This window comes from Gopherus flavomarginatus, chromosome 2, assembly GCF_025201925.1.
Source record: "Gopherus flavomarginatus isolate rGopFla2 chromosome 2, rGopFla2.mat.asm, whole genome shotgun sequence".
Taxonomy (NCBI): Eukaryota; Metazoa; Chordata; order Testudines; family Testudinidae; genus Gopherus; species Gopherus flavomarginatus.
Genome location: NC_066618.1, coordinates 161802041 through 161816659, shown reverse-complemented (window position 1 = coordinate 161816659; position 14619 = coordinate 161802041). Strand labels below are relative to the sequence as shown.

At 50.2% G+C, this 14619-nt stretch overlaps 2 protein-coding genes across 4 annotated transcripts; one reads left to right on the top strand and one right to left on the bottom strand.

The window, feature by feature from the left end:
- The first annotated feature begins 298 nt into the window (after nucleotides 1–298).
- POLR3D (RNA polymerase III subunit D) lies at nucleotides 299–11381 on the top strand. Of its 3 annotated transcripts, none has more exons than XM_050940155.1 (9): nucleotides 299–399; nucleotides 1451–1628; nucleotides 3042–3085; nucleotides 3365–3516; nucleotides 4625–4749; nucleotides 5505–5676; nucleotides 6555–6826; nucleotides 7675–7827; nucleotides 9276–11381. In XM_050940155.1, exons 2-9 carry the CDS (start codon nucleotides 1464–1466, stop codon nucleotides 9396–9398), a joined length of 1206 nt encoding a protein of 401 aa, XP_050796112.1. In that variant the 5' UTR covers nucleotides 299–399; nucleotides 1451–1463; the 3' UTR covers nucleotides 9399–11381. The 3 variants fall into 3 exon arrangements, with proteins under 3 accessions (XP_050796112.1, XP_050796114.1, XP_050796113.1); XM_050940157.1 differs by having other exon boundaries at nucleotides 346–399; nucleotides 1283–1628; XM_050940156.1 differs by lacking the exon at nucleotides 299–399 and having other exon boundaries at nucleotides 501–1628.
- Nucleotides 11382–12930: 1549 nt separating this feature from the next.
- On the bottom strand, nucleotides 12931–13362 carry LOC127044680 (profilin-2-like). The gene has a single exon (XM_050939755.1). It carries the CDS (start codon nucleotides 13360–13362, stop codon nucleotides 12931–12933), a length of 432 nt encoding a protein of 143 aa, XP_050795712.1.
- Between the last annotated feature and the right edge of the window lie 1257 nt (nucleotides 13363–14619).

The window sequence follows — 14619 nt, the reverse complement described above, 5'->3', positions numbered from 1 at the left end:
CAGTAGTGGGAGGAAAGTGATTGGGAATCTGGACTCCTGGATTCTATGCTTGATTTGTCCACTTATTTCCTTAGTCACCATGGCAAGTCAGTGCCCTGCCTCAGTTTCCCTGCCTGCCAAACTAGCAGCAATTATTTCCCCAGTTTAGTGGGCGTCCCTCACAAAGATAGCGCCTACTTCCGCCTACGTTAGCGGTCGCCCCTCACAAAGATGGCGGCACGCTCTTTTCTCCATTACGAGTGCGAGCCCCTCACAAATATGGCGGTGAGGCTGGCGTCCTTCTACTTTCACTGTCCCTCACAAAGATGGCGGGGGCACGCATGCGGGATAGAGTTGAAAGGTCAATCGTCGGGTCATCTTCTTCCTGCTTGCTGCTGCTGCTGGTCGAGGCCGGGATAGGTAACAAGGGTGGGATCTGAGCCCCGTATGGGGATGCGTGTCTGGGCGGCGGTTGAGCCCCCTGGGGGGATGCGTGTCTGGGCGGGAGGGGGGTCTGAGCCCCCTATGTGGGGTGCAAGTCTGGTCGGGGGAGGAATGAGGTGATTGAGCTCGCTATGGGGGGTGTGCCTGGAGATGGGAGTAGGTTCAGAGGCTCCTATGGGGTGTGTGAGCCTGACGATGGCCCTAAGGGGGGTGGGTGCATGCCTGGAGATGGCAATATGGGGTTGAAGCCTATGCGGGGGGAGGGTTGCACGCCTGGAGACAGGTGATGGGGTCTGAGCCCCCTATGGGGGTGCCTGGAGATGGGGGAGCCTTGAAAGGGAGGTGTCTGGGACCCTTGCTGTGGGATGTGGAGCCCCTACAGTGAGGGGCCTAAAGACAGGGGGAGCCCTCCCCCTGTGGCAAGAGAGAGTTCCCTCATAACATGGACGCTGGGAGGTAACCGAGCCCCTGCGTGTCGGGAGAAGTGAAGGGGTCAAAGCCCCCGTGTAATGAGGGGGATCTGACCGTGTACAGCAAAGGTACCGTGTGAGTGTGAGCCCTGAAATAGTGAGGGCTGAGTATGTGGGCCTTCTTTCTGATCCCCTTTTGAGGAACTCATCCCCGGTCCAGCAGAAGGCCGATGAGCTACAAAAAAGATCTCCCAACTCTGCTGTCCTCCTGTGCTCAGTACACCTTCCTTACATGCAGGCTGTGCCCTGCCCCCTCCCTCCCCCGCACCCTCCAAAGTTCCCTTCAGTTAATCGTGCCCCTGGTATCTCAGGTCTCTTTTGTCCCTTGTGATTTGTTAATTTCTTGTCCTAGCAATTAGCCTTATTCCCTTTTCTCCCAATCGCAACAGATTCCTCTTCCTCCTCCTGACTGAACTGTGTCTGGACAGCGAAGGAGTCTGCATGGCTATAGCACCACCTCCATTCCTTCTGGCTCGGGAAATGGATTTCCAGGTGTCAGCTCATTGGGTTACTGGAAATTTCAGCTGTGTTGTTCCCTCTGATGTTTCTCTTCCCAGGTAACTGGAAAGGATGTCGGAGGGGAGTTCTGGCAACGACGCTGGAAACCCAGGCAACCTCCGGCCTGGACTCACTGGGGCACGGGGGCTGATAGGGAGGAGACCTGCCACCCCCATTACCCCTGGGCGCCTACCCTCTATCCGTTCCCGAGACCTTACCCTTGGAGGAGTAAAAAAGGCAAGTATCCCCAATTGCACAGAGAAGACTGCGCTCCTGACTTTCTTTAACCAAATAAGTGGCCCATAAAATAAATTTGATCTCATTTTTATAGAACCTGATCCTGAACCCACCAGGGTCAGCACCACTGACTTTACCATGTGCCGCATCTCGCCTGTAGTATCCATGACCTAGTGCTGTACAGTGATCAAGAACACATAGTTACTGCCACAAAGAGTTTGTACACTCAACAGATGTGCTTAGTGCTCTTACAGTGACACTTCTTTGAGGGATGCTGCTAATTGTTCTTGGCTCCTTTTTGGAGTCTAATGAAAGATGCCTCCTCCTGACATTAAAAAGCTTAGAAACCTGATTTTTATTACAATAATTCCAGTGTCAGCTTGTTTTTTGTATCTTTCTGCCTGTCTCGGATGGAGGAAGGGGCGTAAGCTTAACCGCTTGGGTTAAGAAGAAAGTTGTCCATTTTGGGGTGGCTTACACCTTCCTAGGTAACATCTGATAAGGAGGAGACAGGATACCACACTAGATAGACCACTGGTGTGGTCAGATATGGCAGTTCCTATGTAGTATAGTTGTTGGATCAGGAGCCTCTGCAATCAGAACTCCTTGTTCTGTTCCCTTCTCTGACACTAACTCCTTCTGAGGCTTTGATCAAGTCACTCTTTCAATTTCCTTTCCCCATCTGGAAAGTGGGGGAATACATATCTACTCGCCTTATAGAGCAGGATGTGATGGTTAATCAGTGAATGTCTGGAGAGCAGTTGGAAAATAAGCCTTAGATAAACAGCATTATTCTGTTTTGAACTGGCAGCCTGAGCAGGACCTTGCCAATCTCTGCATGTTTCCATGTCTTCTGTAGCCTCTTCTTTCAAAGACTGCCCTCTAACCCATTCCTGATGCCACATGAGCAATTTGTGTAACTGGGGCTGGCACCTTCTGTAGAGGTGACTGGGCAGGGAGTTGTACAGGACACAAATGCATTGTCTGAGTCTCTAATGCAGCCAGACTGGTTCTGTGCCAGGCTTCCTCGCTCCTATTTTTTAAGCATCTTTCATCCATAAGCACTGAAATAGTCAGAGCCTAGACAGACATTCGGGTGCCTGTGCATAAGATGGCTTGTAAACAGCACCTCCAGTGGGAACAAACTTGGACCATGATAAAACAAGAGACTGATGTAAAGTACCTCCAGACAGCAAGATTTACATCAAGGGCTAGGGCCAGGGCCAGGGCCTGGCTCTCTTCAGCTCCTACTGAAATCAGTGAGAGCTGAGGGCTCTCAGGATCTAGCACCATGTTACAGAGCTCAGCAGCAGATGGTGGAGTCATCAAATAGCTTCGCATTTGTTTTCTGTGGCTTATATTTGTCACATTCTGAACAAGTGATGTAATCTTTTTTTTTTGTTTTTGTTGTAGAAAACTTTCACCCCCAACATAATTAGCAGGAAGATCAAAGAAGAGTAAGTGACCACCTTATATTGTCTCAGTGGAGTGGGATGTGATCATCTAAAAGCCAGATTAATGGGTACTGGTTGCTGTGCACTATTAAACAGCCTCCACGTTCCACCCCAAGGTTGGCTGCTTTGCAGTGATTGCTATAGATGGTTTGTAAAATATTCTGGCATCTTCTGAGTGTATGTAACTACACTATAAGATGTGAGGGTGGATTATTTCAAGTGTGTTAGGATTTAGCAGGAGCGTTTTAAGCTTGCAATACCCCATCAAACCTTTTTCTCCAGGCCAAAAGAGGATATCTCCATCAAGAAAGAGAAGAAAGAGAGAGATCGGGATCGGCAGCGAGATGGCCATGGGCGAGGCAGAGGGAGGCCGGAGATCATTCAGTCTCACTCCATCTTTGAGCAAGGCCCAGCAGAAATGATGAAGAAGAAGGGTACTGTTAGCAGGAATGTAGACAGCACTTACAGCTGTGGGGGCAGGAGGGTGTCACAGAAGCCACTTTTCCCAGGGTCTCCCTTCTGCTTGCTTTTTCTCCTTGGAGATGACTTACAACGAAGGCCAGTGATAGGAAGAGATGCTGCATTTTGGTGGCAACTTGAGTGATCCCTGTGTCCAGCTTGCATGTATCTTTGTGCCAGAATTGTTAAAGCACTTTGGAATGAAAGGTGCTGTCCATGGGTTGATTGTTTTTGTTAACGTTGGTACTGCCTTTATGCAAAGGTTTGAAATAAAATGACCTGGGGTTTGGAAGGGTTCAGTGATCCACACTGGGGTAAGAGAGCTCTTCACCACAAGGTTACTAGTTTCAATTCAGCCCATTAAAGTCACCACTGTTCAATTCATTGTGTGGTGGGTCTCAGTGCTGTTACTAGTGGGCAAATGTCCTGGTGGCTTGCGTAACATGCTCTTGGGGGAAGTCAAGACTGGAGAGTCTCTTTCCTGGCTGGAGAATGAGGCCTTGTCTTCACAGCAACATGAGTTCAAGCTGTAACTCAAGTGTTGCCCCAACCCAGCGCCCGTTTGCGTGCACACACCTAGCTCGAGTTAAGTGGTGCTTTAAAGTCAAGCTCACTGAGCTGTTGCGGAGTTGTTGTGGGTTGATGCTCAAGTCTAATGCTCAAGCTACTAATGCAGTGGGGATGTGGCTGCCTAAGTTATAACGACTCATCAGCTGCTGATCCGTTCACTCCGTGTCACTTGATATTGTTTTTGCACTGTGACCGTGCTCACTCGAGCTCAGCTAACTCGTGTAGTAACTTGAGATAACTTGCAGTGAAGACTAGTCCTGAACTACCCTCTCTCCCCAGAGGTGCAGTTCCTCTAGGCCAGAGTGGAGGCACATTGGCAGGCTAGTGTTGGGAGAAGCTTGCACTGCTTGTGCTGTTCTGTTCTAGAGTGGAACAAGGGGATCCCGGGCGGCAGGGCTCTGAATCTAGAACCACTTAATTCACACCAAGAAAAGAGGGATTGAAGTACAGTGCTTCACAAAAGAATTATCCCTGTTCCAAACCTTCACTCCTGTGCTCTCCTCTTTCGCACAGGCACCTGGGATAAGACTGTGGACATGTCAGACTTTGGACCTTCCCACATTATCAACATAAAGAAAGAGAAGAGGGAGACGGACGAGGAAACCAAGCAGATCCTGCGTATGCTGGAAAAGGATGATGTAAGCAAGGCTGGGAGGAGGGGGCAGTACTATGTGGGACGCAGGGCTATAATTCTCCAACCTGCTGGAACAGAAGTGCCTACTCCATGATTGTTCCATTGGTGGGGGTCATGGAGGTTGAGGAGGGAGTTTAGGGCTTCTAGTTCCCTGATGTTTGTTAGTCTGGGAGTCCCCAATTCTACCCCTGCCAGCAAGACACCTAGGGCCTAGTGGCTGTTTCCCCAGAGGCGGGATATCCCTGCTGCTCCCCAAGAGTCAGTTTCTGCACCCAGCAGTGGGAGCTTCAGGCTCACCACCAGTTACTCTCCTCACTTCACTGCTTCATGGAGAGGAGAGAATACTCATGTTGCCTGATCCTGCAGTAGTCACGAACAGCTCCCATTGACTTCTGTGGGGTTGGATTGTACACAGATCAGACCAAGCGCTTTTACGGGTGGCTCAGAGTTATAGGATTACAGTATCCGGGCGTGGTTGGTGTGCAGAACTGGAAGGCAGGATTCCCGGGTTGGGTCCTTAGCTCTGTTGTCAACTTGCTATGTCAGTCACAACTCGCTTCCTCTTTGTACCTCAGTTTCCCCTTCTGTAAAATGGGCGGTGGTGCCTATCTGCATAGGGGTTATGAAGTATTTGTCAGAGTATTTGTCTTCCCTGTGTCCAGTGTCCCTGATAAGTCCTGGCTGTCAGCTCTCCCCTCTATCGCACTAAAGGATATTCTACCTTCTGACTCTTTTCCCTCTCCCTCTTTCCTCCTTCAGTTCCTTGATGACCCACGCTTGAGAAATGACATCCGGAACAAACCAGTTCAGCTGCCCCTGGCCCACTCAGGCTGGCTGTTCAAGGAGGAGGGCGAAGACCAGGAAGATGTGAAGCCTTTCGCCACCAGCACCAAGGAAGAGATGATGGAAGTGGATTTGCCTTCAGTGAAAGGTACTGGATCCAAGCCTATCATGGTCAGACTCTGTGCTGGGATCCCTATGGTGATAAGCCCTGGGGGCTAAGCTCACCAGCCCTAGCTACAGCCTCGCAGCTTGAATGCGTGGGGTAGCAGAACATGGAGCTGATTTGTGCCACTGTACTCACAAAATCCAAGCATTCAGCTAAGCGTACTGGCTATTAACTGAAAGGTAGCCCTGGGAGACCTCCCTAGCAGGTCTCATACATTTGGTCTGGCCCTTCTATTTCCAGCCTCCCTGCCCCAGTGAATATCAGGCGTTCTCTGATCAGAAGAGGAGCAAGGTACAGAGTTTTGCAGGGGGTAGAGAGAAACCACGTGGGGATGTGCTGCTGTGAATGGTCCAACATACTAAGAGGTCACAAGAGGTACAGTGCTGTGCAAGTCTGTTCGCTCTGACTGAGGATGGTTCTTGTCTCCAGCTCTTGAGAAGGGGATGCGAAACCACCCAGAACCAAGAGTGTATTCAAGAGGCTTAATGTGTAGCCCAGACATTAACTACATATGACATTTCCCATCATCCTGATCACTAAGGGTCAGGTCCTGCATGGTGCCGAGAGCTTCAATTCCCACTGACTCTCAATGGGACTTAACACCTTACAGGATTGGGCCTGACAAGTGAAATAAATGCACCAGAGGTCAGCGTTCTTCCTATGCCCCTGGTTATTCTGCTGCAAGATTCACTGCAGGTGGCTAGAGCCTCTTTCCCTCCCACCCACAGGATGTGTGAAGCGGACACTCCCAGAGCATGGGAAAATGGCTGTTGTCTAACAGGGCGCTCGTGGTGGAGTACAGGTAGCCTGTGATCTTGTCTCCACCCCAGTGAGCTCTGCGGTTTTGTCTCTGCTCTTAGTGAAAGAGGAGCCCCGTGATGAGGAGGACTCAAAGGAGCCACCGGCGGTTGCCAAGCCATCTCAGACAAAGGCACCTCCCGGCTACCCGCAAGACATCTGCGTGGCAGAGTTGCTGCAGAGTCTGAGCCTGACCAAAGAAGAGGAGCTGGTCTTCCTGCAGCTGCCAGACACGCTCCCTGGGCAGCCGCCCACGCAGGACACCAAGCCCATCAAAACAGAGGTGCAGAATGAGGAGGGACAGATGGTGATGGTGAAGCAGGAGAAGAACCAGGTACAAGGTCAAGCGGGACCCTCACTGAACTCTTCCTGGTGTGGGAATGAGATGTACACTGTAGCAGGGGGCTGGCTTGCAGTGCGTCACCCCTGTTTAGATGGGAGCTGTATGCATATATTGTAGCTAGGCTCTAGAGAAGCATGTGGGCTCAGGATGCCCATCAGCAGAAGTTGTAGATAAAACTTAGCTAAGAGCTGAGCCCTGTCAGACAGAGGCTCCCACTAGGGCACTGGTGTGCATGTGCAATGGGAGAAGGAGCAATGCAACAAGAGACAGTCTGTGTTGGCATTTCTGGGAATTTTGCTGTATCCAGTGGTGAGAGACCTGGGGTGGGGAGGGCACACAGGCAACTTTAACAGTTCTCCCCAATCCCTTCACTGGGTCCTTCACACACTCCCCGAAAGCACCTAGGATTTCATTGATGCAGTTTCTGTAAGCAGCTCAGTCTGCATCTTGGCTCATGGCAATTGTTATTTCCACTGTGCAAGTTCCCCAAACCCATTGGCCTTTGACATCCTACCAGCTTGAGCCAGGTTGCAGATATGCTTGCAACCTTGGCACGTAAGGACGGCTCTGGTTTTGAAGGAGGCTGCATTGTTTCGGCACTGATGGAACTTGCATTAAATTTTGAAAGAAAGAGGCAATTAACTTCTGTCCAATGATACAGCACACCTGAACCTCACTGCATGGAGGTGGAAACATATCTTAAAGGTTCTCTTACTCCTCTTTGGAGAGACTCCTTCAAGGAAAGGCATGAGCATCCCCACTCTTGACTGGAGAAGAGCACTGGGGTGACCAGGGTAAAGGAGCTGCACCACTTTAACCCTGAATGTTTCTCTCCACAGGAGGCCAAGCAGGCTGAGAACATCTGCACCCTGGGGGACCTGCCAGAAGGGCAGGTGGGGAAGCTGCTGATCCGCAAATCAGGAAAGGTGCAGCTGGTTCTGGGCAAAGTGACTCTGGATGTGACCATGGGGACCCCTTGCTCCTTTTTGCAGGTACAGCTTGCTCAGCAGCCAGCATGCATGGGAAATGGTTTGTTCTTGCATCTATGGTGAATTTAGTGCTGGTGATAGATGACAGGCTGGGAGCCTGGGGAATGCTTCCTCCATCCCCAAACACTTGCTTACTTCCCCATTGCTTGTGTGTTTCAGTCCTGACTTGCCCTTGAGGGCCCCTCCCTCTATGCTTGAGAGGAGCGTTCTCTCTCCAGGGTCTGTTCACTCCTTGGCCTCTCAATTGAGATGGCTAGTGAGAGCCAGTTGTTAGACATCATGGGTCACAAAACCCAGTACATCTCCGTGGTATGTAAACACCATCTTATGGACCCCTAGCTGCTAGGAATTGGGCTGAGGCTCCAAAACTCATTTCATGAGAGGCCCATCCAACAGCCGTCAGGTAGCAGTGACTTTATCTACTCTCCAACTGGGCCTGACTTGAACCAGCGCCTCGGAGATGCAGGGTTCTGTATCTAAATCTTACTCCCCTGAGCCATCCACTTGATGTGCCCTTCGAGGACTGAGAAGAGCTGCTGCTATCTTATTTGGGGGTCAGGAAGGGCCCCAAGATATGAAGGCTTATAGCATCCACACCCCAACACTGGAAGTGGGGAGGTTATTTTGGAGACAGTGGATGAGAGAGAGAACCCCAGCTCACTTGCTTTGGGAGGACGTGGGGAGCCTACGGTTTAGCAAGGATTTAGCCTACCCTAGTCATCTACTGGCTTTGTCTGCAATCAGCACATGGAGGATCCTGGTGCCCAGGCAGCCAGGAGATGAGTTTCTGAGCTCGGCTCTCCCTGCTGGGAAGGAATTGTTTCCCCTCCAGAGTTCAGATGCATACAACAGAGCATTAGGATATGGCTACACTTGCAACTGTACAGCGCTTTGAACAGTGCTGGGGCACTGTTTACACGGGTGCTTTTAAGACCCCTGAGCGAGAAAGTTGCAGCGCTGTAAAGCGACAGTGTAGCCAAGGCCTAAGAAATCAATGCTCGATGGGAGCGTAACTCACTCATGGAATGAATTGGGGCCAGGGAGTTAAGCTACAGCATAGCTCTCTTGAGTGATCATAAAGATCAGGGCTGGCTTTAGGAAGAGCGGAGCCCAATTCGAATAGTTTCGACGGGGCCCCAGCAGAGATGACTCGCCCAGCAACGCTCTGGGTCTTCGCTCCGGGTCTTCCGTGGCACTGAAGGACCTGCCGCCGAAGACCCGGAGCGCCGCTGGGTGAGTAAAAATTAGAAAGGCGACTAAATTAGGCGCGGGGCCTGCTTAGGCGTGGGGCCCAACTCGGGGGAATCAGGGGAATTGGCCTAAAGCCAGCCCTGATGAAGATTGCATCTCCCTGCCTTGGGGAAACTTCCTCTTTATGCTCATGGGTAGGTAATCTCTAAACAGAGAGTGGATCTGGCTGTTTTTAATGGTTTTTCCTGTGTTGTTAAAAGGAGCTGGTATCTGTGGGCATTGGAGACAGCAGGACTGGAGAGATGATCATCCTGGGACACGTGAAGCACAAGCTGGTGTGTTCCCCAGACTTTGAGTCCCTGCTGGAACACAGGCATCGATAAGAGAAAGGAAAGAAGGAGTGGAGTTCTCTGTGGGATTCTCCTCTCCTTGGTGGAGATTCAGCTCAGAGGTTGGCAGCTCCTCTCGTCGGCCTGGGACGTCCATCCCAGTTCAGGTTTTGTTCTGGCTACAGGAAGCAGGTGCATGTCAGAGGAGGGTTTCTCACTGGGGCCGTGCAATGCCCTCTGTGCCACTATGCTGCCTAGGGGCATCTTGCTCTTAGAAGCCTCCCATCCGTGTTCTTTGCTGACTGTGCTCAGAGCGAGGGGAGTTGGGAGGGCTCCTCCCCTCCAGCTGTAGCTATAAACAAGAATTACAGGGGACAAATGCACTCCTGTCCCCACTGGCACAAGTATACGTATGTTCCCACTCTGTGTATATAGAAAAGCTACAGTGACTCTAACCTCTGCCTGTGGACCTAGCACTGGACTTGAGACAACGGGTTCGAGTTTCAAGCACGGGTGGGGTATGCCATAGCCTTTTGGTACCAGTGAGGGAGATTTCCTTCCCCACTTCTGACTGTATATGAACCTGCGGCATCTTACCATGTCCACCTGCCTTGCATTGGCAGAGTCTCTGCATCCAGCCACCACCATTGGGCTGAAGGAGGACTGGTCCAGGAGGCATGGCAAAGCAACTCAAGCTGCTTCCTTCTGCTCCCTGTGGTTGAGTGAGCTGCCCCTGCCTCTTTCACCCTCCCAAGCCCTGCTAGGAAAAGTCCGGAAGCCAAGCCCATCTTGGAGACTGTTAAACTTTTACCAGTGGTAAACTTTTACCAGTGGTTTCTGTTTGACCAGAGATATAAAGTGAGCTGTTCCTATCGGGTCTCTGATCTGCCTGTCAACATCCAGGCTGAAATTCTGCCTCCTTAGCTGTAGCAGCCTATATGTGTCTATAGGATGTTCACACTGCAGTTAGACACCCTCGGCTGGCCCATGCCAGTTGACTCAGGCTCTGTCTAAAGGGTTGTTTAATTGCAGTGTAGCCTTGCGGGCATGGGCTGGAGTCTGGGCTCTGGGACCCTCCCATTCTTGGGGTCCCAGAGCCCAAGCTGTAGCTCAGGCCCACAAGTCTACACTGCACTTAAATAGCCCTGCAGCCTGAGTCAGCAGGCACAGGCCAGCCACAGGTTTTTATTTGCAGTGCAGATACCCTGAGGCCCTACTGCTCTTTAGAAGGGGTATGCAGTCATTCAAGGGCTTGCTTTCACATCACCCGGTGACTGCCCAGAGAGAGACACTGCCTCTCATCCTTGCGTAAGTATTCCTTTAAAAGGCTAGGCCCTGTGCCCAGTAAATGTGTGATATGGCTTTGTGGGTGAATTTCCCCCATCTTGAAGCTGAGAGACCTGTTTGCCAATGTCTAGATAGCACTTTGAACTCCTAAAGTGCTGTCCAAATGCGTAGTGTGTGTTTAAAATTTCCAGCCTGCACCGCTTGAAAGCCATGGAATAAGGTGCCAATAGGTTTACCAGCTGCTAGTCTTGTTTTTGGGAGTTTAATATATTAAAATGTAGCCTTGGTCCAAAATGCATTTAGCACCCTTCAGACTCCCCCACCTGGCTGCTGACATAACAAGTTCCCAGTGCATTCATTGTATTATTGAGGCTGTAGAGAAACAGGATGGCCAACACCACCTCTGTTTAATGACTGCTTAGGTTCTGGAGTACTCCACAGAAACCAGCTAATTCCACATCTTCTGCTGAGTCTTCAGACAGCCCGAACTCCTCCCCAGTTTATGTGAGTGGCTAAAGATAGCTGTCTACCTCCCCCAGATGCTTGTGCCAATGAAGTGGTTTCCCACTGGGGTTGTTGCTCTTGGAAGATCCAGCAGTTTGTCTTTGTGGCCTCTATCTAGTGGAGCCAATGGAAAGAGCTGCACTTGCTGCAGTGTATTGTCAAGGCTGCTAGATTATACCGGGAGCATTGCATGGGTTGCGTGTGGAAATCAGTGGAATAAAACTGCTTCCGTGTGCACCCATGGTATAGGTGTGTGGGCTACAGCTTATTCCTAGCAGACTATTGTGCGTCCTCTCTGTACTTACTATCTTGTTGCTCTCCTCTCTCCCTGAAACTCACTTATCCCCTCCACCCTGCATTTGGGAATCTGCTCTTCCTTGCTGCAGTTTTCCAAATCTTGTCATCCTAGAGGCCACCTTTTCCCATCCATCTGCCCTCTAGCTCCCTGAAATGTTGCAGTTATCTTTCCTCAGTAGTATCTTATATGCACTTTTTACCCAGCCCTCTATCTGACAGGTTGGATGTACTGTCACAAGCTAGGTCAATAGAATCTGGGCGTTTTCTGTGGGGTTCATCTTTTCTCCTCCACCAAATTTGTTGCTTGAGATGGGCTTGGTATCCTAGCCGCTTAGTCCCTAACTCTTGTTTAACATGCACTATATACTGCTACTACTGTAGGAGGCAAGGAGAGTCATTCAGTAAATATTCGCTATCTGGTTAAAACAAACAGCCGCTCCTGGTGCTACCACAGTTTTGATAGAAATTTGTGAAATCTCAAGGCTTTATCTGATGGGAGCATAAAACATCCTGCTCTCTGCAATTCAGAAGGCAGTAGCAAAGTCTCACTCATCCAGATAATCAGCTTTATTGGCCTGAAAACTAGGTGTGCATGCTGTGAGAGGTGAGGGTATTAGAGGTATTGCTGAGGCCATTGGACATGTTTCTGCTGGGATGAATGACGGTGTAATGGTCAATCTCTGAGTTGGACTCTATGGTTTAATGTTCCCTTGACTCAAAGGAGGGTAAAATAAGGTGGAAAGTGCCCATCTTTGTAAGCCCAACTTCTAACAGTTTAGCTGTCTTCAGATGCAAGCCCCCAGCACATTCATGGCATTGATGCACTACACCAGTGTTTCTCATTCTTTTTGATACCCAGGGCTGGCTTGCTGCCTTCCTAAACTGTGTCAGGGAGTTCTTGGGGACTGGCACCGGTCCAGGACTGGTAGTTGAGAAATACTGCTCTCCACAATTACAATGGCCAGGAATGTCTTTATTATTAGGAAAGCCTAGTGGTTGGGATCGCTATAGAAAGGCTTTTAATTCTCAGAATTTAAGTATTGTCTGTGCTGACAGAGTTGAACTGTTGCAACTCGTATCTCTTGCATGGCAAAACATCAGAATCTAGGGCCTAGGCCCACTAGCTATTGCATTGCCCCCTACAATGAGGATACTGGAGGAGTGTGCCTTTCTGACAGCTGAAGCTGCAAGCAATTCCTGTTGTTGGCAGGTTGTTCAGGCTCTCAGAAGATCCTTAGTGTGCTGTATGTGCCCCCTCCCCTTGCATAGTAGGTAGGTTTGGCAAAATGCACCTGTAGAACTGCCCTGTAGATCAAATCATTCTATTGGGACTTAACTACCATAGGATGTTACCATATCTAGCCTTGGAGCCCAGAAGGAATGCAGTTAATCAACAGGGTGTTCTAAGGGCTGCTCCGTACCTGAGGGAGATGTCCTACAGATAGAGGAGTAAAGAGGAACTCGTGGCCAGGGGAAGGAGGTCACTCAGGATTTGTCTTTATTGGTGCATTGAGTTCTTAATGTAACACACCATCTTGAAAGCCTTCAGGTTCAGCGTTCCTCCCTGGATCCCGTTCTGGCCCACCAGGATGAAGCACACTGGGTTGGCCAGGGCAACGGTAATGGCATTGGTGCAGGTGTCACTGTTTTCTTGTTGTTTGGTCCGGAGGTCCATGGTATAATTGTGGGTGTCTGTGTAGAGATTGTCCCGGATCACCAGACACTTGACCCCACCCAGTGTGGCTCCCTTGGTGAGAAGGGTGTCTCTATTCCTGTCCAGGAGTGCTTGGATCTCCAGCTGAGTCATGTTTTCCAGAACCCCACCTGGGTGGGCAGCCAGGAGCTGCTGGTGAGCCATGGAGATCACTGCTGCATCGCAGCACAGCCCGTCTCTCATCAAGCTGCTGATGTACTCCTGCCAGCCTGACATCCTGTGATCTGTGAAGCAATGTGTGCAGCTATGCCCACCTTGCTGACATGGAAAGGTGGAGAGGAAGGTTCCTCTTGATGTCTCTGATGGTAAGGAGGTCCCTTGTTCTAACCTCCAGCTTGGTCTCAGAAGGGTAAGGCATACATTCAGTCCATACAGTCTCTTTCCATGAATGAATGAATGAATGACTTATTTCAGGCCAAGCAGCAGGAGAGGCTCTCACTACTGTGAGATTGTGCACTTCCTCCCAAGCACAGTGTAAATCCCTGGTGCTCACCAAATGAGGCTTCAAAGCCAGATTTCCAGATGCTAAGATCCTGCAGTGTTTTTTCTCATCTGCACTGAGCGACCTCCACCGACACCCCAAGCAGCTGGACCCTGGGTGTGAAGGCTTAGCTGCCTTCCATGGCTTCTGATCTCAACCCTGGAAACAAGCCAGTGCTATGACGACAATGAGATCATTTCTCCCTGTGATGTCACAGTGCATCCTTACTGATATCTGTCTGGCAAGTTGATTCATCCTTTGCTGTGTATTCAGGACTCTCCTTAATGTTTTCAAGTAGGGTGGAGGGGAAAATGAACATGTACTGGTGTAGTTGTCAGGTCCCAGTCCACCACTGCGCTCATGCTATTACCCACTCTAGCTTCTGCGTGGGAAACTTCTCCAGAGCCAGTGCTTCTGTAGCAGCTTGTACATTCTGGACTTACTCTGTAAGGAAGCACTGCCTCAGAGATCACCAGCTCTTCCACCCCATGGAAAAATGTCCTAATGCAGCTAGCATTGCAGGGCTTCTTGGATCCCACCCTCATCAGTTTGCTGCTGTTCTGTCCTACCTGTGTCGGTTTCATCTGTCCAAAGATGCTGGTCTGGGGTGACAACTTATTGCCTCACATCCAATGCTCCTTTGGCTGGGGAAGCTGGATTTTGGAGCAGTGCAGCAGCTAGGGGAAGGAGAGGGCATGGGCCTGTGTTTTGCAAGAAGAGAAGGAGCAACACGCAGGAATTTACAAATGAAAATAGAGGCAGAAGGGGGCTGTGAGCAAATGCCTCATTTATTGCATCAGTGGTCCCTAACCTTTTCATCTGACGGGTGCCAGAGGAAGGACCGTGGTCCTGTATTACATAGACAAGCTGGGTGAGGTAATATATTTTATTGGACCAACTTCTGTTGGTGAGATACACAAGCTTTTGAGCTACAGCAAGCTTGTTTTCATCTATTACATGTCTGCAGCCTGCAGCTGGTTTCCCTGGGTGTT